Source organism: Equus caballus, chromosome 4 (genome assembly GCF_041296265.1).
Source record: "Equus caballus isolate H_3958 breed thoroughbred chromosome 4, TB-T2T, whole genome shotgun sequence".
In the NCBI taxonomy this organism is placed as follows: Eukaryota; Metazoa; Chordata; class Mammalia; order Perissodactyla; family Equidae; genus Equus; species Equus caballus.
This window is the reverse complement of record NC_091687.1, coordinates 20,201,714-20,227,359: the sequence shown is the minus strand read 5'-3', so window position 1 is coordinate 20,227,359 and position 25,646 is coordinate 20,201,714. Positions and strand designations below refer to the sequence as shown.

Here is a 25,646-nt window from a genome sequence, read left to right as displayed (position 1 = left end):
TGCTTCAAAATCCTCTAATAGACAGGGATTTGGTATTAAATTCTTTACCAATTTTAGATGAAAACTAGTGGCAATCAATCTTGTTCAGAGTCTCACCTGTTGGAGGGTAAGCGATCTGAAAATTGATCTGAAATTCTTTCTGAAAGACTAAACTTTGCTGCTATTCCATCATTCACTAACATTTGTAAAACTCAAGCCCTGTTAATTTGAATACTAACGAATGCGTATTTTACTCATGGTTTCTCAGTAGGAAATTTGAGGCGTTCATTTTGGTGTATTGATCTTTCTGTTTTGCTTTGTCTTGTTTTCTGAAGGGTGAACCCCTCGGCACCTTCCGTCTAACGGCTCCACTGCCCCTATTTAGGGGGCATGACCTCAGGCCCTTGATGGAACTTGCATGTGAGGCTATTAACTTTTCCTTTCTGTTTTATTGCTTTAATTTATAAGGTCAAATTGGTGCATGTTTAGAAGTCCGTTTGGATGCTGTTCCAGAATGAGAACGCTATGCCCCGCTATGACAAGGAAGCCCGGCAGCTCTGCCAGCCGATCTGAAACAGGCTCAGAACACTCAACTAACACAGGGTATCTTTCTCCTGCGACGTCAGCTAAGACAGGATATATTTCTCCTGCAACACCCCACAGACCTTTTCCAGGCCATTAAAGGAGGAACTATGCCAGGCCTTACCAGTGTGGCTTCTTTTGTGGACCATGAGCACATTGGGGCCGATGCAAATTATCCCACAGACATCACACTTTAGTTTGCCGTTAGGAAGTCGAATGCCTCCAGCTCCTGACAAAGTTTTGTTGCCTTGGCCACTGTGGGAGCCATTCATTTTCTCTCCTGAGGCATCAATCATTCGTAAATCCTCCGCACATTCTTCCCCATTCATTTCACAGGCACGCCCATTCTCTTCATCACTCTGAGTCTCTACTTTAACATTACTGGCTGAAAGAAATAATACAGGGTGCCACTCAGTGTCATCGCAAAAAACAAAACAGAACAACACAGCAGCAAAAAGACAACCAACTAGAAGCGGAGCGCTCCTCAATAGAAGGTTCTTCGCAGCTTCTACCCCAGGGACAGAGCTCTGAGCTTCAGACGTGTGGCCTACAGGGCCTCGAGGGCACGCCCGAGGAAGCATGGCAGGTCTGGGGTGATCTGCCTGCCCTCTCCATAGGTCCGAATGGCAGTGTTGAAAATGCACGAAATAGCTATTTATAAATTCTCACACGGTGGGATCCACAGGGACAGCCTGTGGCACCTCCGGAGTGAGCTGAGGCTGAATCCTACCCTCACACCTGAAGGGGAGTGTTGATCACATAATCCGGCTCCTGAGGGGGTGTGACCTGGTTTGTTAAAATCCCTCACAATTAGTTAAGCCTGAAAAAGTCTCCTACTTACAATGCTAACTTTCCTTATTTTATATATCAATAAACTTTGGGATAAAACCAGCAAATACTTGCTCAGATTTCTGACCACAGATTCCTTAAAGATTTTTGTTTGTTTCTTTGGAATAGGATCATTCTAACTCCTTGTTATTTCACAATAATAATAAAACCTGTGTCCTGAAGTAGAAGCATAATTTTTTACATTTCTTCCAACTGCCTAAGGGTGGGTTGTGATAGTGTGTGAATGTCAGAGATCTAGAACGGCTTTTCAAAGGGAAAGATGCGTGGGGGGAGGGGTGGTGAAGCGCTGGTGTTAATGACTACAATAACCACTACTTACTCTGCATTATCATTTCCTTTAAGTCACATTTAGGGTAATTATTTATGTCACTTGCATATTTTTCTTGGTAAAGAAAATAAGACACATTTTGTGTGTATTCCGCTGAAACACTGACTGATGTGAATGGATGACTCCAACACTGTAACGACCAGGAGAAAATGCTCTTACACCAAGACCCATCATTTTCATTATAGTCTCTACAGATTAATAAGAGGATGTAGGTAAATTTTGCTAAATAAAATGATCACTGAGATAGATGACAATCATGACTACAAAATCTTTGACAGATGTTTTGAATCAGTGGTTCTCAAAGTTTCGCCCCTGGACCAGCATCATTAACAGCACCTGAGGACTTGTTGGAAGAGCAAGTTCTTGAGTCCATCTCATACCCATTGAACCAGACACGGGGCGTGGGGTGGGCGTGGCCCGGCACTGCCTGTCTTCCTGGGCCCTCCAGGGGATCGTCCGTACACCCAAGTCTGAGAACAACCATTCTAAACAGTCAGCTTGGTGAATAACACTCCAAGTTTATTGTATTCAACACATTCCTCTTGATTTGGAAATCTAGAGCCCAGACTCCAAAATCAAAACTCCTGGTTTGGAATCCCATCTCCACTCTTCATAAGCTCTGAGAGCTTGAGCGAGTCATGTAACTTCTCTGTGTCCTGGTTTCCTCATCCGCAAAAACAGGAACTATCAGCATTGGCCTAACAGGGATGTTGTGAGGATTTAGTGGGTAAACAGATGGGAAGTTAGCTCAGGAGAGTGACTGGGCATGGCAAGGGGAAGCTCATTCCCAATAGAGCCATAACCTGGAGGGGGGTTCTGTCTCACCCCAATAATGTTCACGGCACTTACCACGTGCCAGGCACACAGCAATGTAAGTGCACTGTAGCATTTAACTCTTGCGACAACACAATAAGGGAGGTACTATTATTATCCTAATTTATAATTGAAGAAGCTCAGGCACAGAGAGGTTGAACAGCTTGCCTAAGGTCACACAGCTAGCAAGTGGCAGAGCTGGGAGGTACTGCAGGCAGCCTGGCTCCAGTGCCCACATTCCTAACCACTATACTGCCAAGGTTTTCCCATTAGCTCTTTGGAGAAAGACTTACAAACAAATAAGTGAATGGAATGAATTAGCTAGAACATGGGCCACAACTGTCATTGTGGACTTTGAGATCCCAGAAATAAGGCAGTGTCTCTTCCCTACAGATCCCGGCAGGACCATCCCGAGAAAGCCAGTCCCCAAATGCGCCTGCCTACAAGATTCCAAAGAGCAGAGACTGAGAAGCCCCCGCATCCCAGCAGCCTCCTGATGACTTCTCCCAGCCGCCAAAGCCAAGGGACGGAGTCCTACTGACACAGTGCGTGTGGGAGACGAGACCAGCAGGGGAGCTGAGTGTGCTTTCTGACGTCTGAACTCTCTGGAAGTGGTGCTCCCAGGTATGTGTGTTTACCTTTTCAGGTGGAAACTGATTCACTGGGGCTCATTGCCGACCAGGTTCTGAACCAAGTGCTCTGGAAACACGACAACAAAGCTTCAACGACCTCTCAACTCTTTAACCTGGGACTAATTTTAACCATCCATCTCATTTTTTCGTTTGTTCATTTGTCTGTTTTAATGAGATCAGGGCATTCCAGAGCACAGTGGAACAAATTATTGCTGGTGTGGCAAGTTCTCCAACCACTGGAGCTGAGACAGAGGGCTGAAGCACAGGGTGTAGGTCAAGGGCACCCATGGCTAGAAGAAGGAGCCCACACAGATGAACAAGGGCTGGGATAATCCCCTTAGCATGCTCCTCCACGTGGCTCCATTTCATAAATTTTGAGGCAACCAGTTAAAGAGAACTGACTCTTGCTTTCCCAAGGATACACATATTGCACTTTCCAGAAACTCCCACCTGTTCTGTTTTATTAAGAAAGACAGGTATTTGTGCCACGCTCTGGTATGCTCTGTGGCTTGGGCTGTTGACGACAATGTGGTCCCTTCCTGGGGAGGAGCAGAAGGGCAGGAAAGCATGGGGGTGACCTTTAGGGTTCTGACATCAGGAGCTTGCAGGCTGCTTACAGAGGAGGCCAAGCTGTGTCAGGAGGGAAGATGACGGGGACAGCAGGAGACGAAGGCATGGGATGGGTGTTGCCTTAAACACCACAGCGGTCCTCAAGCCAGAAGACTTGAGACCAGTCACTAATTTGACCAGTGGTTCTTGAAGGCCGGATTTTGTCATTATCATGCCAGGTGAGATTTACTCTGAGAAGTGTAACAGAATCAAAAAACCAGGAGGCTTAAAGGGCATGAAAGCTTATCATAAATTATCTTGAGATCATTGTGGATCCCCAGGTACATCAGTTCCAGAATAGGCAAAGCTCAAATAATAAAATTCAGGATTCTGTGATGTCCTAGGTTTCTGAAAAAAGTATGCAAACAATACCCCCATGTCACTGTGGCAAGGAAAAGGAACCACAAAGAACGAGACCTGGACAGAGGGCTCCATATAAGTGAGCGCCAGACACATTTCGAAATAGGAGTCAGACGGCAGATGCTCAGCGTTTTAGAGATGGAAGCTTGCGAGCACTCTGGGGACAAATTCTAGGTCACATTATGACAGGAAAGGTCTGTGGGGACAAAGAGAGGGAAAGGATGAACATGGGGGTCAAGGGGATCTGAAAGAACAAAGAGGGCAACACTGTCAGCCGTGGGGCACGTCAGACGTGTGAACTGTCTCTAAATATGGGGGAAAGGTTCTCATCTCTTTGTGGACAAATGCAAACTGGGTGCTGGCCTCATAGAAGAGATGGAGAGATTTCTGCCCACCTGAGGAGGGTGTCCATGAAAACAGGGGCTCTCATCTGGCTAGGAGGAGAATACAGGCAACATGCTTATTATTTTTGTAGACGACAGAAATCGGGGATGAAACTATCTTAATAAATGGCAACCATAGACTGGATTTCAAAAGTTGAAATCTAATAGATGTAAACGTAAGGTCCACTTAAGTTAAAATGCACATTTTAAAAACACAAGCTCAGGATAGGGCATCTTGTCTTGACTTGGGTAAGTGTGACAAAGTCTTCTGGGGTTTTAGCTGATGGTAAGTTCCATTACTGATGTGCCAGAAAAAAGAAAACAGAAGATACAGTCTTGGGGTCTTGCGTTAATTGCAATCTGGAGTCCCTTGCACTGGCCATGGCACATGCCTCCTTTAAAAAGGGCAAGCACAGACTGGAGTGGGTCAGAAATAAGGAAGTGAGTGAGGGACTGAAACCAATTCTTATGGGGACGTCGACAGGACTGGACATGCTGGGCTCAGAGAAACTTCCAGCTGAGATGCCTCCTCAAGCTCCTTGAGCAAACAGGACCAGCACTTCCTGGTCTGGCTGCTGAGCGAAGAGAAGGCACGAGGAGAGACACAGAGGGATCAGAGGTTCCTCCAAGAGAGGAGCTCCTTCCTCGCCCTGAGAGGCCCCCACCCAGCACAGAGGAGCAGAGGGGTGATGCGTGGAGCTTGTGGGCACCAAGGCTGGTGGGCTCCTTCTGTGGGCAGGTTGTCACTTAGGGAGCCGGAAGGGATGCACACTTCTGTGGAGGGCTGTTCCTGCACCTCTATATGCACTTGTGAGGGAGGCTCAGCGGGTCTGTATGAGTGTTTGTGGCCCTGTTATTTTGAATTCCCCAAGCCTGCAGAAGTCAATGGCACCAGCAGATGCTTCAACTAGTGAAGGGGGAGTTGGGGAACGGATGACTAGCATTTATTTAAGCTGTCCATTTCCGGAAGTTTCAATCCAACTGGAGCCCACCTAAAGGGATATGCAAGACTGTTACTTTACTCTCTTGAGAATGCCACATGGCCAGTCCTTTCGTTTTCTTCATTACTGGCACTCCTTGAATGGTGCAGATCAGACCCGCCCCATAATCAATTCCAGGAAATTGTTGGTCTCTCCTAATTTGCATTTGTTGTATTGTGGTCCGCCCCACGGATGTTGTCTCTATGGAGAGCTAACCAGGGCTCCTGCTGACTGGCCTACCCTTCTCTGAATCCCTAAATCACTCCATCTGCTCCATCTCCTTGGAGCCGGAACTGCTTAGCTGCAGTATGGTTTCTATGAAATGTTATACTCCTCTGAACACAAGGATTATACTTATAAATATTTTGTAACTCCATCCCTCCACCATTTAGAAAAATGTCGAACTCAGTAAAGTGCTGAACTGAACCAATTAAATATAGAACGTGAAATGGAGACCCGTGCATTTTTTCACCCGGGAACACTCTGGCTCAGGGCTAACCCTATAGCTCTTTCACCAACTACCGAGGGCTAATGGGCAGGGGCCCAGTTTTATTACTTAATAAATGTGACTTATATTAAGAGTGAATGCCTTCAAACCCTGAGTCAAAGCTCCTTTCTTTCCTAGATGCTCTTTAAACTTAGGGAAAACTAAAATCTTACTGCTACATATTTTAGAGGCCTACTCTGTTATTAGTAAGACAACAGTCTTGAGAGAGACCCCCAACCCCCTGAATGGAAGGCAGACTTTAGCATAGAGACAAGCTTAGCGCTAAAGAACCTGGAATCCAGGGAACTCAGGGTCAACAGGGCCAAGAAGCTGGGATCTGCTGCCAAGCACTGTCTGTGCTCATGAATGATTAACGCATTTTAATGCAAAGGTAGAATGTGCATTGGCAGTCCCCACCTCACAAAGGCGTTAGGTCTCCTCTTCATCTGCTTTTCTCTTTTAGAACATGTCTTTATCTTTACTGGTAAGGTAAATGTTTGCTACTCAGACTCCATTTTTCCACTGAAAAGATATCCCGAATCGTCACTATAGCATGAGTTTGGGCCATGCAAGCTTGAAATGCTCAATATTTTAAATGAAAAATGGAAGGCAGAAATATTCCTGCAACTGGTGACTAGCAAGTAAAAATCAAATGGAATTTATTTAAGGGGCCGGCCCCATGGTCGAGTGGTTAAGTTTGTGTGCTCTGCTTTGGCGGCCCAGGCTTTCACTGTTCGGATCTTGGGCACAGACCTAGCACCGCTCATCAGGCCACGCTGAGCTGGTGTCTCAAAGCAGAACTAGAAGGACCTACAACTAGAATATTCAACTATATACTGGGGGGCTCTGGGGAGAGGAAGGAAAAAAACAAAGATGGCCAAGAGATGTTAGCTCAGGGCCAATCTTTTAAAAAAACAATTTAAGATACATCTTGAATGAGGAAAATTAAATGAAAATTTGATATACAAATACATATAAAAAATAAAGAGGAGATAATGTAGATGCTTGTGCGCTGCTTCCTAAAGAGATTTATGAAAACTTTTAAGGGTTTTTAAGGTTAATGAAACCATTTATTATAACTGATATCATTTAAAATGTACGGTTTTTTTTTTCTTGTCAAGATGCATGATTAGAAGTATTTTTATCCTTATTTGATGTTTTAGGCCTTTAAATGGAATGAAGTCAGGGAGAAAGAAAAGAGGAAGAGTGTGGAAAAAAAAGTTCTAAGCATATTTACATTTTCCTCAGGCAACTAAGGGCACAAATTGGGACAGAGGAGGCAGAGGCCATCAAATAGCTTATATTTTTCATTCTTAAGGAAGAAAAGAGGTGGTGACGGGTGAGGAGGACAATTCTCCACCATGACCACTAGGTGGTGATGTTGGCTCAGAACAGCTGGGTTGCAGTGCTGGTGAAGTCAAGATCAACAGCTATTTGTGTGAGGAGGATACTTCCAATTTGGGTACATGGGAAGGGTTAGGGAAGAAAAAGAGAGAGATGCTAATACTTTGTGAACGCATTTGTATAAATATATAGACAGGAAGTGTATCAAAACGTATATCATCTATCTTATAAAATTTCCAAGCATCATATATCTTTATATGCTGCAAGTTTTTACATACTGAAGTCTTCACCAAAGGCTCTGCTTCAACATTACAATATACTTGCGCCTAAATCTTACTCAGATTTGCTGCAAACATGCCTTTGAACACATTACCTTACTCTTATGTGCATTTGGCTCTTCAGCACTTTAATGATGTGATTGTTAATCTCAAAATTAATGTTATTTCTCTGTCCTAGTACCACCATGTTTCATATAATCATGTAGGCATACATATACATACATGAATATTTCCCAGAAAGAGATATCAAGCTATTATTTTAAAGCTGAATCAAAGGAACATGAGTAGGAGAAAGACGTCTATAACTCTTATAGACGTACTGGGAAGGCAGCCAATCTAGGCGGTGAGCAGAGGGCTATACTTAGATGGACACTGTGAAATCCTTTAGATATCAAAGAGTTTTTGATAACCAGGATGTCAGAAACCTATCTCTGTTACTAACACTTGTTAGATCAGAGCCTGTATTAATAATTGTTACAGTATTAACAAGCACAACCTGTGTTCTGATGTTGTTTTGTAGTAGAAAATTTCCTAATACAAGCTCTGAAGATTTAAGTCCTAAGGGGACAATCAGCCTGTATCACTTTAAATATTCAGCTCTCTGTACATTTTTAAAAAGCACTCTCCATTCCTTAAAATACTCCTTCAAGAATGTTGCCCCAATATATTTATCATTTATCATCTCTCAATACCTAAAAATGAAAAATGAAATTAACATCTGCTTTTGGTTTAACGGCTCAGATCAGGAATGTCCTGCACACATGAAGTACTAAGTGGGTTTGCTCAGGCAACAAGGCACCACAGACTAACGGCCTCGACGCCCTGCGATTTTTCTCTTCTCAGTTCTGAAATTAATACTTCAGAGCAACAGAAGGAGAGTATGTATCTTTTTACTGTCCTACAAAATTGTAAAAATTATCTTGAAAACATGTTGGGTTGTTTAACGGTGACAGAAAGTCTGGCTATTTTATCATCATACTCAATAAGAAGGAGATAATCATAATATTAGTAACAAAACTGTTAACACCATTAGTAGAGTAACAATTGTATTAATACTACTGTTACTTCTACCTAAAGGTAGTAAACTATTACTCTACTGCCACCACAAAAGGCACGGCCCACAGCACATCTTTCAACAGTCTAAAATGTTACATATATCCTTTATTATAGAAATGATGTCTCTGATGGTAGATGTTTAAGGAACAGAATGTCAAAATTTAATTTATCTCATTTTGCAAGTATGAAGGAAGGTGATGAAAAAACATGCATTCACAGTATTTATACTATGGAAACTGAACATGAAATGAACATGCGTTTCTGTTTTCTAGAAGCAAAGCATATACTTACGAGAGAAAGATTTGGGAATTATTGCATGAAAATCCCTAAAGCCATCAGCCCCATATGTAACTGCAATAAAGAAGGCAAAAAAGAAAGCTGGGTTGTGATACCGTTTGAGAGATATAGTAAGAATTTAAAAGAAAGCATTAGTTTTTAAAAAGAAAGTATTATTGTTCAAAAACATTATTTAGCTACTAATTGGCTACTGTTAGCCCTCACAGAGGCAAGTGAAAAGGTGACACAGTGAAAGAGTCCTCCGAAAGAGGACTGCAATTCATGGCATTAGATCATAGAGTTCTGGAGCAACCTCTGAGGTGTGACACCTCAGGGGAAGTAACCTAAAACATTCCAGAACTATGAGAAACCTTTCAGCAGAATGGGTACACACAGGTCCAAGATCTCGGCAGCACCGCATAGCTCCTCCTGAGAGAGTACTTTTCTACCCAAGAGCAGCGTGTTTCTGAATGGGCTGCTTGCAATAGCAAATGTTCTTCATTCAGCGTTCAATGTTTTCTTAGAAAGTGTTCATAGAAAATTAGAAAATATTCATGCAACACACTGAGTGGGGAAAAATTAGTGTTTCCCCTACCTCAAAAAGAGCTACCAAATTCTGTTGGCATTCCTTATCAGCTGCTTTCACAAATGTTATCACCGCCTCAAATCTTCAAGTTCTTGTTCTGTTTTATAGGTCAGAGCTTCCTGGTGTGTGTCTATGTCTTAAGACAGTAGATATCGCGCATGCAAACACGTGCGTGCACACACACGCATAATTTTCTCTCCAAGAGTGGCATCTCAGTGACTATCAGTTACGTGCACAGCGTAGCTGCCACATTACACTTGTTGGATGGCACTTCTGAATTAGCAGAGTAAAGACTCCATGTTGTCCTGCAGGGAACACCTCAACTTTGCTCAAACCAGAGTTTTCCAAACTTATTTGACCACAGACCCTCCCTTTTTCTTGTGGAAAATTTATTACAATATTGGGATAATGGGCAAACACAGCTTGGCAGACACTTCCACAGCTGTTCCTGGAAGTGACTACCTTAATTACTTCCCAAGAAACTCAGTCTTCCTCCATTTATACAGTTCTTTGATCATCCAAATCTAGCAGAGAAAGTTACTACCATGTGTCTGTCAGACATTGCTATCATCAGTTGGTTTGCCTGGCTGCACGTGAGCTGGAGGGCCCCAGAGAGTCCATATCAGGTCGATTTTACAGTGACCTCTCCGATTCCGTTGTCTTCAATGAGCCCTAACCCTTTATATCAACTTTTCCAGCCTCAGTGGCTCCATGTCATGGGGGTGCTACCATCTCAGGGAATGCGAGAAAAGGCAAAGATGTTTTGAAAGGGATGTGTTATCTTTTTAAGATGGGGACATTACAATACGTGATATAATATAAAATTCTCTGATTACATGACATAACTGCCACAATTCCCTGAGACAGTGCTGATACTGCCGACAGGGGCTTGAGTAGGACTTGATTCGAAAGTCAACTTCCTAATGTGTCCCTCAGCTGCACAGGCCACAGCTCGTGTGTGTGGTGATGAAGACAGCAGCCGGAGGTGTTCGTGCACACTGCTAAACTCACCGGTAAAGGAGCTGGGGGGTTAGAATTGAATACAATTTACCCAAAAATCGTCTCACCATCAGAAAATGTAGACTCGTACAGGTCTCAAGTGATCAAAGTGTAAGCCTTGAAATACGTAAGTTTGTCAGGAGGCTTTCCATTTCGCCCATTACCATTTAATAAACTATTACTACAATACATCATCACACATTAAATGTTAACTGTTTTTTAGGAGAATCAAATTAACTTTTTAGTTTTTGTCTTTAATATTCGATTCTCTAAAAATTAAAAAAAAGTTTAAAAAACAAAACATAGCTGTAACTACAGAGTTGTTCTACTTGCCCCTAGGGGAGCTAACTGGTCAGAATTCACTCTTGCTCATGCCCCACACACGCTCAGGCACACATCAGCTGCCCAGTGGCAACAAGAAGCCCATGGTATCTACATGGGCCGGAGGTTATGCACAACAAGAAAGATGTGAAAACTCACTCTATCTGGTCCTGTCCTGCCCTGCCATGTCCTGTCCTGTTCTGTCCTGTCCTATCCAGCCCTGTCCTATCTTGTTCCGTCCTGTCCTGCCCTGTCCCATCCTGTCCTGTCCCGTCCTGTCCTGTCCTGTCCTAACCTATCCTTTCCTATCTTGTCCTGTCCTGTCCTGCCCTGTCCTGCCCTGTCCTATCCTGTCCTGTCCTATCCTGTCCTGTCCTGTCCTGTCCTCTCCTATCTTGTCCTGTCCTGTCCTGTCCTGTCCTGTCCCATCCCGTCCTATCCTGTCCTATCTTGTTCTGTCCTGTCCTGTCCTCTCCGATCTTGTCCTGTCCTGTCCTGCCCTGTCCTATCCTCTCCTACCCTGTCCTGTCCCGTCCTGTCCCGTCCCGTCCTATCCTGTCCTATCTTGTCCTCTCCTGTCCTGTCCTGTCTTGTCCTGTCCTGTCCTATCTTGTCCTGTCCTGTCCTACTTTATTCTGTTCTTCTCAGTCCAACACCTTGGGGAAGGCATTCACTGGGAGTTTTGTAAATGCCAGGTTCTTGGGAAGCAATTCCATAAACTGCCTTTAATCCTCACCATGGTCCCATGAGGCAGGTACTATAGCCAGTTTACCAGAGAGAAGGCTGGGGCTCAAAGGAAGTTCTGGAATTTGTCCTCTGGTGGTTAGCATGTAAATATGCTGATTTGAGACTGTATCTAATTAACACATTACAGTCACTATTCCAAACACACATTCGCCCCATGCAGTGAGGGCCTTTGGGAAGCTGTGCCTTCTCTCTTACGCTGTTGAGAGGCACTGGAAAGTGTGTAAGTGCTGCAGCTGCACACACACAAACACACTCACTCACACGTGGGAGTTACAGAGCATTCATCAACAGAGTCCCCACACACGAAATGATTCCGCCCAGCGATTTGGAAGGTATGGCCGGCTGGCTCTGCCCTCTGCGTGTCCAACTCCCTGGCTGGCCCTGGTCTGGAAGTGGTCACCATGGGAGCAGGCAGGTGATTATGCCATGATGACTCTCAGCCATGTCTTCATTTCTTTAGTAAATTCCACCCCAAATTTTAGGCCATGGTTTTCTAAAACCGTGCAGATACTAAAAGATTCAACATATCTTGTTAAGTTTTCTAAATTTAACAAAATCCATTCTTCATATCAAAAGCAAACTTAGTTCATTTGGCAGGAAGTTTTATTCTGCAAACTGTCACTAACAATTTCATATAAATTGCTATTAATCCCTCAGATTCCGAATTCTATTCAGATGGTCAAATTGATGAACATTTTGGAAAAAAGATTAAATGTCCACAAACCACACTTTTTTGTTTGCATTTAGTTGTGCATATAAAGTTCTCATGCTGTTGTCTCCTTATGGGGCCATTAAGACATTCTTGAGATTTTCAAAACAGGAGGGAGGAAGTCTATTCCACTTTTAAGTCAAAGAAGGACACTGAATTTTTTGGGGGAGAGTAAACACATTTAGATTTGTATTTAGGAGAATTTACAAATATGCTGGAGTTTGACTTTTATACATATTCTTTAAATCATATTAGCCTGTTGAGCATGGTCAGATCATTAGTCTCATTAAGCATGGTTTGAAGTGACCTTTGCAGTGCCTACAGATCTCGAATTTCATGGATTTGCACCCTAACCCTGTCACAGTGCTAGTGAGAGGGTCCCCAACTGGGACAGTGAAGAAAGGTGAAGGAGACCAGGCACACCTCAGAGCCAAAACACCAAGACCGCACTTCTGCTAGAGAACTAGTTACGTCCCGGCATAGGTACCAAATCCAGATTCTCTTGACCTTCTTCCATACCTAGACATTTCTGGGATGGACCTTTGTTCTTATACCATCTTCTAAGTTAGGTAGCTCTGGGTTGTATCAGGGGAAGAGAATACTGGCTAACATCTCCTACCGCTCACTCTAAGAAGGTACTGTCATTCTACTCTTACAGAAGAGGAAACTAAAATACAGACAAGTTTAAAGTTTGACCCACAGACCCAGAGCCGAGGAGAGCTGGTGTGAGGTCTCACACCTAAACTGAGTCACTCCTAAGCTGCTCCTTCCACTCCACGTCCAGCTTCCTACTCCGCCAGCTCCTTCTCTGCAGATTTCAAGGCCCCTGTGTGCACCTCATGGTGGCTTATTCAGCTCTCTATCCTGCAGAGCCCCAGTATAACGTCATGCACCAATGGGCACACAAAATGTTTGTAAAAGGAGGAAGGAGAGATATGCCAGGGCCTCCCGATTGTGAGAATTTGCTTGGGCTCAGTCATTGCCTAGCTGCCTTTTCTTCCCTTGATGCAGCAAACAAGCACATCCAAATCCAAACTCCAGGTCTTCCTCCAGACTCAGTTCTCCTTCTTCTGTCCCACTTGTGCCAATGGTGCTCTTATCTGGATTCCATAAGTTCCAATGCACATGGGTCTCACCTCCACCCCGGCCTGCCATAGCCAACATCTCTCTGAGTTCTTTCAAGACATCTCTCACATCCCAGCACTTTCATGAAACTGCTGCCTCACCCAGCAAGGTTGCCTCAGCTTGCCCCACTTCCTGCCAGTACTTCGTGTCCACCACTGGGCCCAAGGGGGTTGGTCTGCATCCTGCAGACCTTGCTTTCAGGCTCCCCTTCCAATCGATCCTGCCCACTGCCCAAAGATGGTCATCCTCAAGGCTGCCTTTATCAGGTCACATCTGCTTCCAAAGTTTCCATTGGTCTGCACTGTTAGGATGAGACAAAAATCCCAAGTCCTGTGTCAAAATCTCTCTAGGACTGGTCAGCAATGACAAGGAGTCTTTCAGCAGGTAATACTATTCAGATAAGCAAATGGATGAACATTACGGAAAAATGCACGGAAAACCAATGCCTCATCTACACCTCATTTGTAAACAGCTCACAGTTTTCATTCAGCTGTGCATATAGTTATTTCCTAACTAAGCCCCAGCCACAGAGGGAACGCGTTCTCCTAGTCCCAGCAGACCTCTGTGTCCTGTACAGGTGTCAGGATCGTTCCCCCACCTCGAGCCTTGTTTATCCCCTCTGCTCACCAGCACGGCTTCCCTGCTCTCTGCAGGACTGCATACGCTTCAGGACCTGCTCCTCTCTCCCATCCCTGCAACGCCCACTCAGAAACTGGCCCTCTCTCCCGGCTGTTCCAGCCCTTTCCATCTCCACTCCAGAATCCTCCGGATACTTGCCCAGTTCTGGAACTTGATGAGGGCTTGGACTCAGTTCTGTGCTCAGATAAAGAGGCTTTGCTTCCCTTCTCCCCACTTCCTCTCCTCCTGCATAGTACCTAGAACACGCATGGTGCTCATTACAGGGTTGCTGAATCAACAAACTTCGAACTATTACTTTTTGAAGACAACACTCATATCTGCAAATTTTTAGAAATCTATTTACATTAAATAAGAAGTTGCAAAGTATGTGGCAGGAAGCATTTTATTTCTTGTGTTGGTTACGAGTGAGGCTCCCAAGAAACCTGGTGCATTTAGAGCATGTGTTAGTAATGGGGAAAGTCATTCTTGCCAGTTTTCATTCAGTTTACTTTACTTCAGTTCGTATAAACTGAGCACACATGGTTTTCTGTTTGAATGGGTCCCTGGCTTCTTCTGCCGGGGTCACGTCCATTTGCGGGAAGGAAGGGGCAGCTGCTGGACAGTGGAGTGCATGCAGGCCTCAGGTCAGAAGGCAGTGTGTGGCACTGGGCTCTGCCTCCCATTAGCTGTGTGGACTGGGTCAAGTGCCAACTACTGTGATCCTCGGTTTCCTCATCCACCAAATGTGGGAATAATCATATCTACTAGTCAGGTTAATGTGAAGATTCATGGTGATGCTTACGAGGCCCCTGCTCCTTAGCAGGCACTCAATGCACCGCAGCTCTTTTTCTTAGTGGAAAGCCATGGGCAGATAAAGATAACATCCATATTCTTGTCAACAAAGACTTCAGGGCCTATGGGATTACTACAGCCGACTAACATTAACTGAGTATTTCAAACAGGGAAAACACCAGGGGTAGTGCTTTGCAAGACCACTGGTGTTGACAAGTCAAGACAAATGCTCTCTGGGAAAATGCCATTGGCACCTTGAAACCCTGAGTCTATGCAGGCTTCCCTTCCACCCCCAAAATGGGAAACCTCCATCTGGGAATTACTCTTACAGGGTTTCAGGCTAACTGCCAGGTTGGGGGACAATCCTGCTTGCTTCAAGTGAACGTGACAGAGATGGCCAAAGCCAATTTTGCCTTACTTCCAACTTCAGCTGTCAGATCTGCCTTCCAAGCAGACAGCACACAGGACGAAACAACAGCACGATTAACAGACTGGGAAAAACCGATTTCTGACCCTCTCTCTCTTGATGCAGCACAACTGGGGACCTGTCCTATTTTTCTTTATGTTTTATTAATATAATTTTTCATATTGAACTAAGTAGGATGGAAAAGCTCTGATTGATAAACCTACAATTTACAAAGGGAGAAATGGACAGGTAAAGACTTTTCTTCTGAAATGTACAACTGAGAAAACAATGTGTTCAACAGTGATGATTCTATTTATGGGATTATCTTCTAAGTCATTGTTTGGGTGTCATTTGCAATCTTCCCTTACCTACCCTCTTACACTTAGTTCCCCATAGTTTTGGGGTGAAACATTCAACAGAGTAAAGAATAGGTTTAGGGATATTTTCTGAATGTTACATCTTTCTCGTTTTTTGAAGAAATACTTTTTGGTGCATATAATATTTGCCTATTCTAAAAATATAAAATATAAAGAAGTACCAAGATGAAATTTCTAAAAGTCACCTCCTATAATCTAAAGACAACCAAGTGAAAAGGAGAAAATGGAAAAATAATAAGACAGAGAAAGAGAGCTTAGTTCAAAGCTTTAAAAAGAGAGAGGGGCAGGGACACTTTGAGGCAATCAATTAGGGCTGAAGAAAGTTCAGAAGGCTGGAGAAATAATGACAACACATAAGGTCTATGCATTGTACGAGGGGAGGCTGAAATAAGTGAAATATTATTGGAAGTCCTGCAAATAAGTGAAAAACTGAATTTTACTTCATTTTTCCTTTCCAAATCATATTCCAATGAGGGCCACTTATACTGGATCACCCAGGCCACACAGGAAGGGAGGGAAAGTCTAGTAAATAACTCAGGCTGCACTCAGGGTGTGGCCCAGGGCCGATGGGTGGGGTGGCCTCCAGGTGGCTCCGAAGCAGCAGACGTGCATGGAGGGCCACCTTTCAATGTCTAGGCCCTGTAAGGACGGGAGATGACCAGGCGTGCTCCCCATGGCGATGCATGGCTGTGTTCACTTGCAACACTGAGACGAAGGGAAAGGAGGGCAGGGAAGGGATGTGGGGCCGACAGGCTTGGCAGTCGTCTGCGTGTCTGCAGCGTGGGCCACAAAGCAAGGCATTTATCAACTGTTTGGGCGTGCACTTCAGCTGATGTAACTGTACACATGTTTTAGATGTGGTTTTCCCCGTAGCACCTTCTTACTGAAACAACAGGTTGAACTGTTGCTGCCAAGTGTAAAAAGGAGTTTGCTAAAATGAAGTACTGAAGACTAAATTAGGAAATATTTTGACTGTTAAACGTGCCCTGGCCTTCTGAAGTATGGTCTCCGTGTGTCTTTAACACATGGAGGCGGCACAGGACATGCTGCTCCTCACTGAAAATGGGAAAGAGAGGCAAAGGAAGGGCTGAGGACTATAGACCCAATTCTGTCGCCTTCCTCCAGACGTCAAGCGCGTGCAGCTCCTCTCCAGGCTCTGCAAACGCCCTTGGCCATTCCCTCCCATCCCCACAGCTGGCACTGTGTCAAGCCCCAAAGATCCCAGAAGCCCAGGCCTTGCTTCACGGAGGCCAGAGATAAAGTAATCTCCCCCAGGACACACAGAGGGTGGATCCCCTGCTGTCCCTCCCTTCCAGAAGCTCTGAGGGGTCCTTGCCAGAATTCCAAGCAGAAGGTGACTCAGCAAAGGAGGAGGAGAGACAGGAAGAACAGCGTGGCATGGTCCCCTGGGCCCTGAGCCCACAGGGATAGGAGCACAGCCTGTCTCAGAGGGGCTCTGATCTTCAAGGAAAGTGTTCGTGGATTCATTGCACTGAAACATCTGGGGCGGTGAGCAGGCCCCTGGCGACTTTATCACACTATGGTAGAGACGAAGCCTCATTTCTGCCTTTCCCATTTCTTCCTGTTCTCCACCCCAAAGCTTCTCCACCCCATGTTTCTTAGGCACCAGCTCAGGCAGCAAGCTGGAGTGGGAGGTAGGAGAGAGCAGCAAGTATAAGACACCTTGGCTATCTGTAACTAAGTTGGCTGTCTGCAGAGGGAAGGGAGGGCTGAGATTGAGAGCCGTGCCTGGGACTGAAGCATGTGGTTGGGCTGGATGCACTCGCCTACCATACTAGGGTGCACACATTTGTGTGCACGTGTGTATGTGTGGGTATGTGCATGTGTAAATGGCAAAGATTGCTCTTCTTGCTCACATATTTACAAAGGCAGCTAAGTAAAACAGATCTGGTAGCAGAGAGCCTGTCACTCACAGAGACTTCTACATTTGAAGAACAGCAGTGCAGACAGGTGGATGGCAGTCCCCACAGTTCTGAGCAGCAGATGAGCTCCTCGCTGCTCCAAGACAGTCACCACCCTCAGCCCTGCAAGCTGGCTGCAGATGGAAGCCCAGGAGTCAAACTCGGGTCTCCACCATGCTTAGAAGTCACAATGAAGTTCCTGCTCCCTCCTTTTCTTAACTGGGAAGCACTCCTGTAGAGATTTCTGGGTAAGGAATGGTGGTTTATGATGGAAGGAATCCTACATCTCAATGATAAACTCCCACAGAGGCTGTGGGAAGGCATAAGGCAAGAGATGTGGCTACTTTACACTCTTTAACATCTAGTGTGAACTTACTGCTAACCCAGGCAAAGGAAACTAGAAACAGTTTGCATTTTATAGTTCTTTGCTTAAGGAATTTGTTCAAGATTTTTTCCCCCTTTTCTCTCTCTCTCATTATTTCCTAACTTTTAGCCCTCTGCTTAATAAATGCTAAGCATTTGTTGTTTTGTCAAGCCCCACAACAAATCTCTGGGATGCTGTGATGAGCTCCTTTCTCCAGCCCCCGGCTCTGACCCCTGAGGTGATGGAGATGAATTTAAAGAAGGAAGCCCTGCGCCCGCCCTTCCTCCGCCTCTGAGAGGCTCTGGGACCTGAGACAGTCATACTGCCTCACAAAGTCTCGGTCCCCTCACATAGGACACCAGAATAAAATGTCACCATACGCCTGGAGGGTCGAAGGGGCTGGCAGTCACAGAGCAAAGACGCCTGCCCAGCACAGTGGCCCCTCTTCTCCTGACCACCCCACAACCTTCGCCTGGGATTCACTCATTACTCAGCAGCCTCCAGCTTCCCAGCATTTCTGTCAAATTCTCACATCTCTTGGGAAGAACCTTCAAACATCACACTTTTTTCCTAGTAGATATCAGCTGTTTCTTAGGATTAGAGTATCTCAAAAAGTCCTGTCCTTCCCTTAAGCAACATTTCTTTGAAATAAGGGAGGTTCCTCCCTCTCTTTCCCCTCCTCTCTCTAGTTTTATGATTCAACAGCATTTACTGGGAAACACGTGAAAAGGACCAGGTTAGGTCATGCATTCTTCCCATTTAAAATCCAAGCAATACGTAGCATGTACTATCTATATCAAGGCTACTTGGCTCAACTAGCTGTCCCCCAATCACGTATGAGCTGGACTGGGAGGCAGCCACTGTGTGAAATGCTTCCTGTACATTAGCTTCTTTCATTCTTGAAGCAGTCCTGTGAGAAAAATATGACCCTGCTTTACAAAAGAGAGAAATAAAGCTCAGAGAGGCCACCTGATCTGCCCAAGGCCACCTGCTGGCACCGTGGCAAGGCAGGGACTGGGAGCCAAGTTCACCAGGCTCCAAAGCTCATGCTCTTCACTCCCATATGGCCGCTTCCCTGGCTCACCTCTGTCAGTCCAAGGCTGCCATACATGCCAATCTGAGTTGAAAGCTGAATAAAACAAAATGACTGAGATTAGAATTTTATTGAAGAAGGGAGCTAATGGATTATTTTCCTCCAGCCATCTTAGTGGCACTAAACTGACTTTGCAAACCTTCCTGTTCTATCACTTAATGAGTTTATGAAATGAGACCCTTGAATAAGCCATACTACATATCATTTGCGGAGTGATTTATATTTCAGGCTTTGCACAAGTGTGAGTGCAAAGCCCCGGGGGAGTCATGAGAGAAATTATAAAGGGCAAATACGGTCTCTGACCACAGGAGTATGCAGTCTATGAGGAGAAGGACCCACAGCGCAACACCAGCCCTGCCGAAGCAAAGCGAGGCACAGCATCAGAGAGAGTCCTCGCTCTCAGAGAGACAAGATTGCGTCCACCACAGGCAGAGCCTGGGAGAAGAAGTGACACAGGGGTCTGGCCTCCCAGAAGGACAATATTCAAAATGAGAAGCAGGAAGAGGGAATCTCCAGTGGAAATGAAGGGGCAGGAGTGTGCGTGGCGGGTGGTCCTCCTGCCTGCTCAGACAGTGAGGATGCAGAGGGAGATGAAGGAGCCAGATTCAAGAGGCCTCTGTAAGCTGAGATGAAGTCCCAAGGCCATGGGGAGCCTTCTGAGGTCCCTGCTCAGGGGGTCTCCTGGTGGGAACTGGGTTAGGCGTTAGGATGGAGATGGCTGGGAGGAAGGGAGCCTGTACAGGGGAGACTATCCTAACACCCTACAGACAGGGAAGCTGGGAGCCAGCTGGTGGTCTAGGGAAAAGGGGATCATGGGTTTGGACTTGGGAAGTAGCTTCTGAAGTGCCCCAGGCTCCTGAAACAGAAACATGCACCCCACAGCGTTCCATGGCTGGGCGAGGCTGCAGCCTAGTCTGGAATTGGCCCACTAATGGGAAACTCTAGGCTTTAGAGGAAAACCATCCTAGCTATCGCCAGACCTCGGGTTTCCAGAAGCCCCTACTTCTGCATTCTGTCATCTTCCCTCTCTACACCATTTATCTTCCTCCTCCTCCTGCCTCATCCAGATGCCTCCAGGAGGCAGGGCCCGAGAACAGGATTGTGACATGCAGCTTGTGTGTCATATTGTAACTGGGTTTCCACATCCTCCTGGCTGTATTGTAAAAGCCCTAGAAGAGGAACAAGGGGTGAATAATGAAATATAGGAATGCAGGAAAAGAGGAAGCCTCTGCGAGACACCAGCCCAACCGAAATACAAAGAATTATGGAGAAGTGACAGAAAGGGAAGCAAGAGTAAGGAATTGCATTTCATGGCTTAGCAAAGAGTGCACGCGCAGACACACTCACAGACACACACACATTCACAGACACACACACTCCCAGACACACACACACACACTCTCACGCACCACACTCTCTCACACACACACTCACATACACATGTCCACATATACACACTCTCACAGCCTTCCTTGCATCTAAGTCCAACTTCTAAAAGAGTGTCATCTCCTGGTTCAGCCTTGGAGGGTGAGCAACAAGTTGACTTTGCAACCCTGCTGGCTGAGGGGATATAGTCCAAGTGTCCCCGCAAGTATGTCCTAAACAGTACTAGATCCAGAAATTCCTAATAATTCTAGGAGGCCATTCTGTTATTTTTCTCGTGTATTTCAAAGGCCAGAGTAAAAACATGATAAAATTTCCTTTCATTATAATAAAACAATTTATTTTAGGGCAGAGACCAAAGAATGAACCAATGGAACAAAAAGCAAAAACATATTCAGGTAGAGCCTCTTTGAGATCTCTAAATATCAATTTTAAAAATGAGAACAGGCAAAGAGAGAAAAGCCTGAAATCTAGGGAAAAATGAGAAAGAAACTGAATTAACCCGTTTGCGGCATTTTCTGTTTGTGGAGATAAACCAGTAGCAGAGCTCCAGTAAAAGGCATTCCCACCGGAGGAGTCTGGAGGTTGCTCAGAAAAAGTCCTTATCTAGCATTTTCACAGGCATGTGGCAGAGGGCGGTGGGCCCAGCGAGGAGGGCCTTCCCGCCTGTCCGGCCTCTTGAGGTCACTGAATTCAGATGGAAAGTTCCCTTACAGGCACAGGTTTTAATATTAATGCACTGCTTTCCCCTCTTCCTTATTTTCCAAGAGAAACACTGGCAACACCAAGAACTATCATTATTCTTACAGAAAACTCCTGATGATCTGTTGAAACCTTACATTTGTGGTTCCCAGGAGAGTTCCTTTCGATCTATTCTTTAAAAGCTAACACATTAAAATTTGCCATGAATCTACAATGAAAGAGACTGCATTCCAAGTAGACTTTGGGCAAACCCCCAGCCTGTGGGCAGAGTGCAGAACCACACCCTGTGCACACTGCTCACTGTGCAGGGCAATCAGGAGGGCGGCTGCAGGCCTGGTGAGGGCTGTCCTGCAAGGCCACTCTCCTGTCGGTGTCTGGCCTCCCGGGTGGTGGCCGGTCGGTGCCCTGACCACTCCTTATACCCCTCAACCCTTTGCCACTGCTCACTGCTGGCACAGATCCTACAGAAGTTTCAACTTCATTGCCCTTAAGTGAGTTTCTGTCTGAGGGGAAGGAGAGCTCTGGACGGCTCAGCCACTTCCCTGAGAATCGAGGAGCTGTCAAGTTTCGCTGACTGCCAGGGGCTGCTGAGGAGGGAGGTGAGGCCGGTCGCTTCCATCTTCACCCAAGACCCAGGACCGCCCTCCTTTGCACCCCAGTAACTCCACCCTCTAGGCTTCCTGGGCAAATGTTCTAGATGTTTCTCTATGCATCACACATTGTTCCTATCCCAACAAGACCTTTTGGATACTGAAGTGTGACACTGATGCTGTCCAAGCATGCCACATAAACCAAGACACTTTAAGTTTTCCTTCATAAATAAACTTTGGTTTATTCAATAAGCTTTTCCTGAACACCTGTGGTGCCTAATCTGCCGTCAAGGATGCGATGTCCACCTCTGGGGCCACAGGCCTGTTATCAAGGGCACTGAGCATTTACTTTTAAAATCCTTTCCAATACTAGGAAAAAGAGAAAAAGAAATGCTGGAGGTGGTGACTGAAGGCCTGTGACTCCACAATGTCTGACCTCTTTTCTTCCCTTTGGTTTTGGCAAGTTGGTCTTTCATCTCTGAACTTTGTTCTTTTTTATTCTTTTCTATCTAAAAAAAGCACACAGTAGCAAAGATCCCACCTCGGGCATTGCATTGCCCCACTGCCTTGCCAGCCTCCTTCAACCTGCTTTCCACCCCACGCTTGGCAGGTGTAACCCCGAGTGCCCTTCTCAGAGGGGTCGCTTTCTGTCTTTCTGCCCTGGGCATGGCAGGCTGCAGACAGGGCAGCTGGAGACCTGAGCCCTCACCCTCCTCCAGGCAGCCCTTGGCCAGTCGGGGGCGCCACGCATGCCTCCTCCCTACTCTGGCAGCTCTGATGGCCCCAGCAGGATGGAAGCTCCGTCCCCCACAGCAGTGGCAGTGCACTTCTGCATTGGTTTTCTTTCTTTCTCCCTGTCCCTCGCTCCTGCCTCCAGGGCCACCTTTAGATGGAATGAACATCTGCTGACAGCACTCCTGTTGGGCATAGCTCTGCAGGGAAACCACTCTGGGAGAACCACCGACCTTTTCCACTTGAGGCAGACGATCAAGCAGCACCTCTCGTGCACTAAAGGCAAACCTGGTGTTTTTAAGTCCTGAGTTTCAGATAAACACAGACAGAATCCATAAACCAGCGCCATGCAAGGCAGATGCTCTCCCGGGGGGAATTCTGCCTTCTCTGGATCTTTCTGTTATTGAGTTTTAATACAATTCCCTCATCTTGGTCCTGGGATAGCCTGGGTATCAGGCGTGAACAGGTCTCCTGCTTTGTAACAGAGGCGCTGGGAGAAACATGTAAAAGGGCTGTTGATACTTTTTAATAAATGAAAGTTTTAGTAACTTGCTAGTAGGTTTAGAGATTCACTAACAAGTGATGCCCTTCAATAAAAATGACACAGCTGGAGACTAATCATGGAGCCAAAGCTGCATGCACTGGGCCCTTGGCAATCAGGCTCCTCACGGTCTCTGGGGCCAGAGACCTGGGCTCACAGTGAAGCTCCAACACTTCTGGCCTCTGTGTCCCCACTGGAGGACCAGCTTCAATGGTCAGGCACTCCCTTTGGTGACGTCAGAAAGCCCCTAACATTATGGCTGGAGGTGAGATGAAAAGGAGTATGCAAACTTATTTTTCTATTCTTCCTGAAAAGCGTCAGCACAAACATTGAAGAAATTAAGCCTCAAGTTCAAATGCCAAGGAAAAAGGAAAGACCAGCAGATGGATGCATGGTGGGGAGCCTGACGTCAGGCCCATTCTGGGGAGGTATGGTGGTGTGTCTAGTGTCTGAAGGCTAGAACAGCACGTTATGGCAAGAGTTGTGGCTGGCAGGATGGAGGGGAAAGTAAGGCAGGTCTCTCTCTCTCCTTTAGTGCCCTGGAAGTCTGGGAAAGGTGGAATTGCAAATCCCATAAGATGGTGGAGGAAGAGAAGGGGCCCCAGGTGCAGGTCCTATAGCTCGACATCATTACCGACTTCTCCTGCAGCCCCTCTTGCCTCCAGTTCTTTCAGCTTGTGTCTTTTATGATGAGATTCTGCCATAAGATCTAAGGAAGGAAAAGAGATTTGGGAAGCCATATCTTGCTTATGAGCAATACTTTATTTTCAGAAAAACAAAGTATTAAAAATTCTAAAAATATGTAAGAGGGGAAAAATGTATACCATATGGAATTCACAGAAAGTTTTACCCTCTGCAATGGCAAAACATTCAGATTTACATTACCAGTTACTCCAAGAGATGTCACGGTTGAGGGCCAAGTAAAATAAAATTTCTAAGAAAGCATTAAGACACATCTGCACATTAGATGAAGAATTGTTACTAGCCTTTCATTTTGACTTGGAGGCTGCAGGTTTAAGTGACAGAAAGAAACAGAACAAAAATGTAATTGGAAGGATCTGAATAAAGATCAAAGAGACTGAAAACGTCAGCCCTTTGCCTCCTCTGAATTGCTGAACTTAAAAATATAAACTTGAGGGCTGGCCTGGTGGTGTAGGGGTTAAGTTTGCATGCTCTGCTTCGGCAGCCCGGGGTTCATGGGTTTGGATCCTGGATGCTGACCTACACGCTACTCTTCAAGCCATGCTGTGGTGGCGTCCCACATACAAAATAGAGGGCGACTGGCTCAGATATTAGCTCAGGAACAGTCTTCTCCACCAAATATATATATACATATATATAAACTTGGGGAAATCAGGAGCACCCCTGGCTGATCTCATCCCGTTGACATTACACTTACTCAAAAGTTGTACATCCATCTGCATCAATTGGTAACAAGAGGTCAAGAATGAGAAAGAAAGCAAAACTGACCTCTGAGGCAACCGACTTTAAAATAGAACTTAAAAAACCTTTGAACTAACGTTCACACATTTACTCATGGGCGAGTCCCTGCGACACTCACTGGGAGCTTCTGTGCCCTTACCTTACATAGGCACAGTTGTGAAAACGATTAAATGGTTCTTTCTTATCTCAATGCCCAGAAGATTAGAAGTTGCAAATTAGAAAGTAGAGGAAGAGACTGAAAATACTATGCAAACAGATAAGAGAATTCAAACTAGGGTCATGTAAGGAGAAGCGATAAGCTCCATAGGCCCAATGACTTCTTCTGAAGTAAAGTTCAGGACGCTATACAGTCAGACAAATCCAAGTGTACTTTCTGACCGCAAGAGGACTACATATGTGAACCATTACTGAAAATCTGGAAGCTAATACCCTGCTACACTGGAAGCATGGGAAATGTCTGCTGAAGGAATGAATAAATGAAGGAATAAGCGAATGAACTGATAATACAATTCTCCCTGGTTACAGGGTTTACAGTTTGCAAAGTGTGTGCCCACAAGTGATCGTACCATCATGCTAGAGTCAATACTTACAATAGTAAACTTGAGTTAAGAAGAAAAGGTTCAAGTATTTTCGAGATATTCTTGAAAGAATCTCAGGGGGCCTACTAGGCTTTAGAAGGATTCCTTACCCAAAAGGATTAAAACACACCGAAAGTAAAATGGTAGTTTGAGTAGTTTAGAAAATTTAGCCATGAAGAAATGCTCCCTCTCTCTAAATGCTAGATGAATGAAATGTTGGCTGTGGTGACCTTTGAACAAGAACTGTGAACATGAGTGTCAGAGCTGGTATCAGGCCCAGATATCACAAGGGCTCAAGAAATGTCTGCTGCAAGGAAGGGCGCACTGCCCAGCTTGCTGAACGAGTTCATGCATAATTGGGACAGCAAATTTTGCCTCACATATCCACTTCTGTGCAAAGATACCGGAGAGTTGATTGCAATAATGTGCAAAGTGCATAAATCTTAGGTAGGGGTAAATGAGTTTGGTGTCAATTGCTTCCAGGGTCCTGCTGCCAGGAAAGTAGATATGAAGGAAATACAGAACATTCTGAGATTAAAAACAGGAAATGGGTGAATTCAGTGCCCCTTCTGGGAAATGATGAAATGAAATGTGTTTCAACCTTAAGGTGTAATCATGCAAAACTTAGTTTATCAAGGTTATTAAGACATATGATTTCTCAT

The 25,646-nt window shown here is 45.3% G+C and overlaps 1 protein-coding gene across 29 annotated transcripts in view; it reads right to left on the bottom strand.

Annotated features, from left to right (window-relative positions):
- IKZF1 (IKAROS family zinc finger 1) overlaps positions 1-25,646 on the bottom strand; it is a 97,427-nt gene that overhangs the window by 26,896 nt on the left and 44,885 nt on the right. For 10 of the 29 annotated variants that reach the window (XM_023639059.2, XM_023639051.2, XM_023639056.2 and 7 more), the window contains exon 4: positions 686-946. The exons of 10 other annotated variants lie outside the window; for them this stretch is intronic. In XM_023639059.2, the coding sequence (XP_023494827.1) occupies positions 686-946 (261 nt within the window). Of the gene's footprint in view, positions 1-685; positions 947-8,971; positions 9,032-25,646 lie in introns of all 29 variants that reach the window. 9 more of the 29 variants (XM_070264414.1, XM_070264418.1, XM_070264411.1 and 6 more) reach the window with 1 other exon arrangement.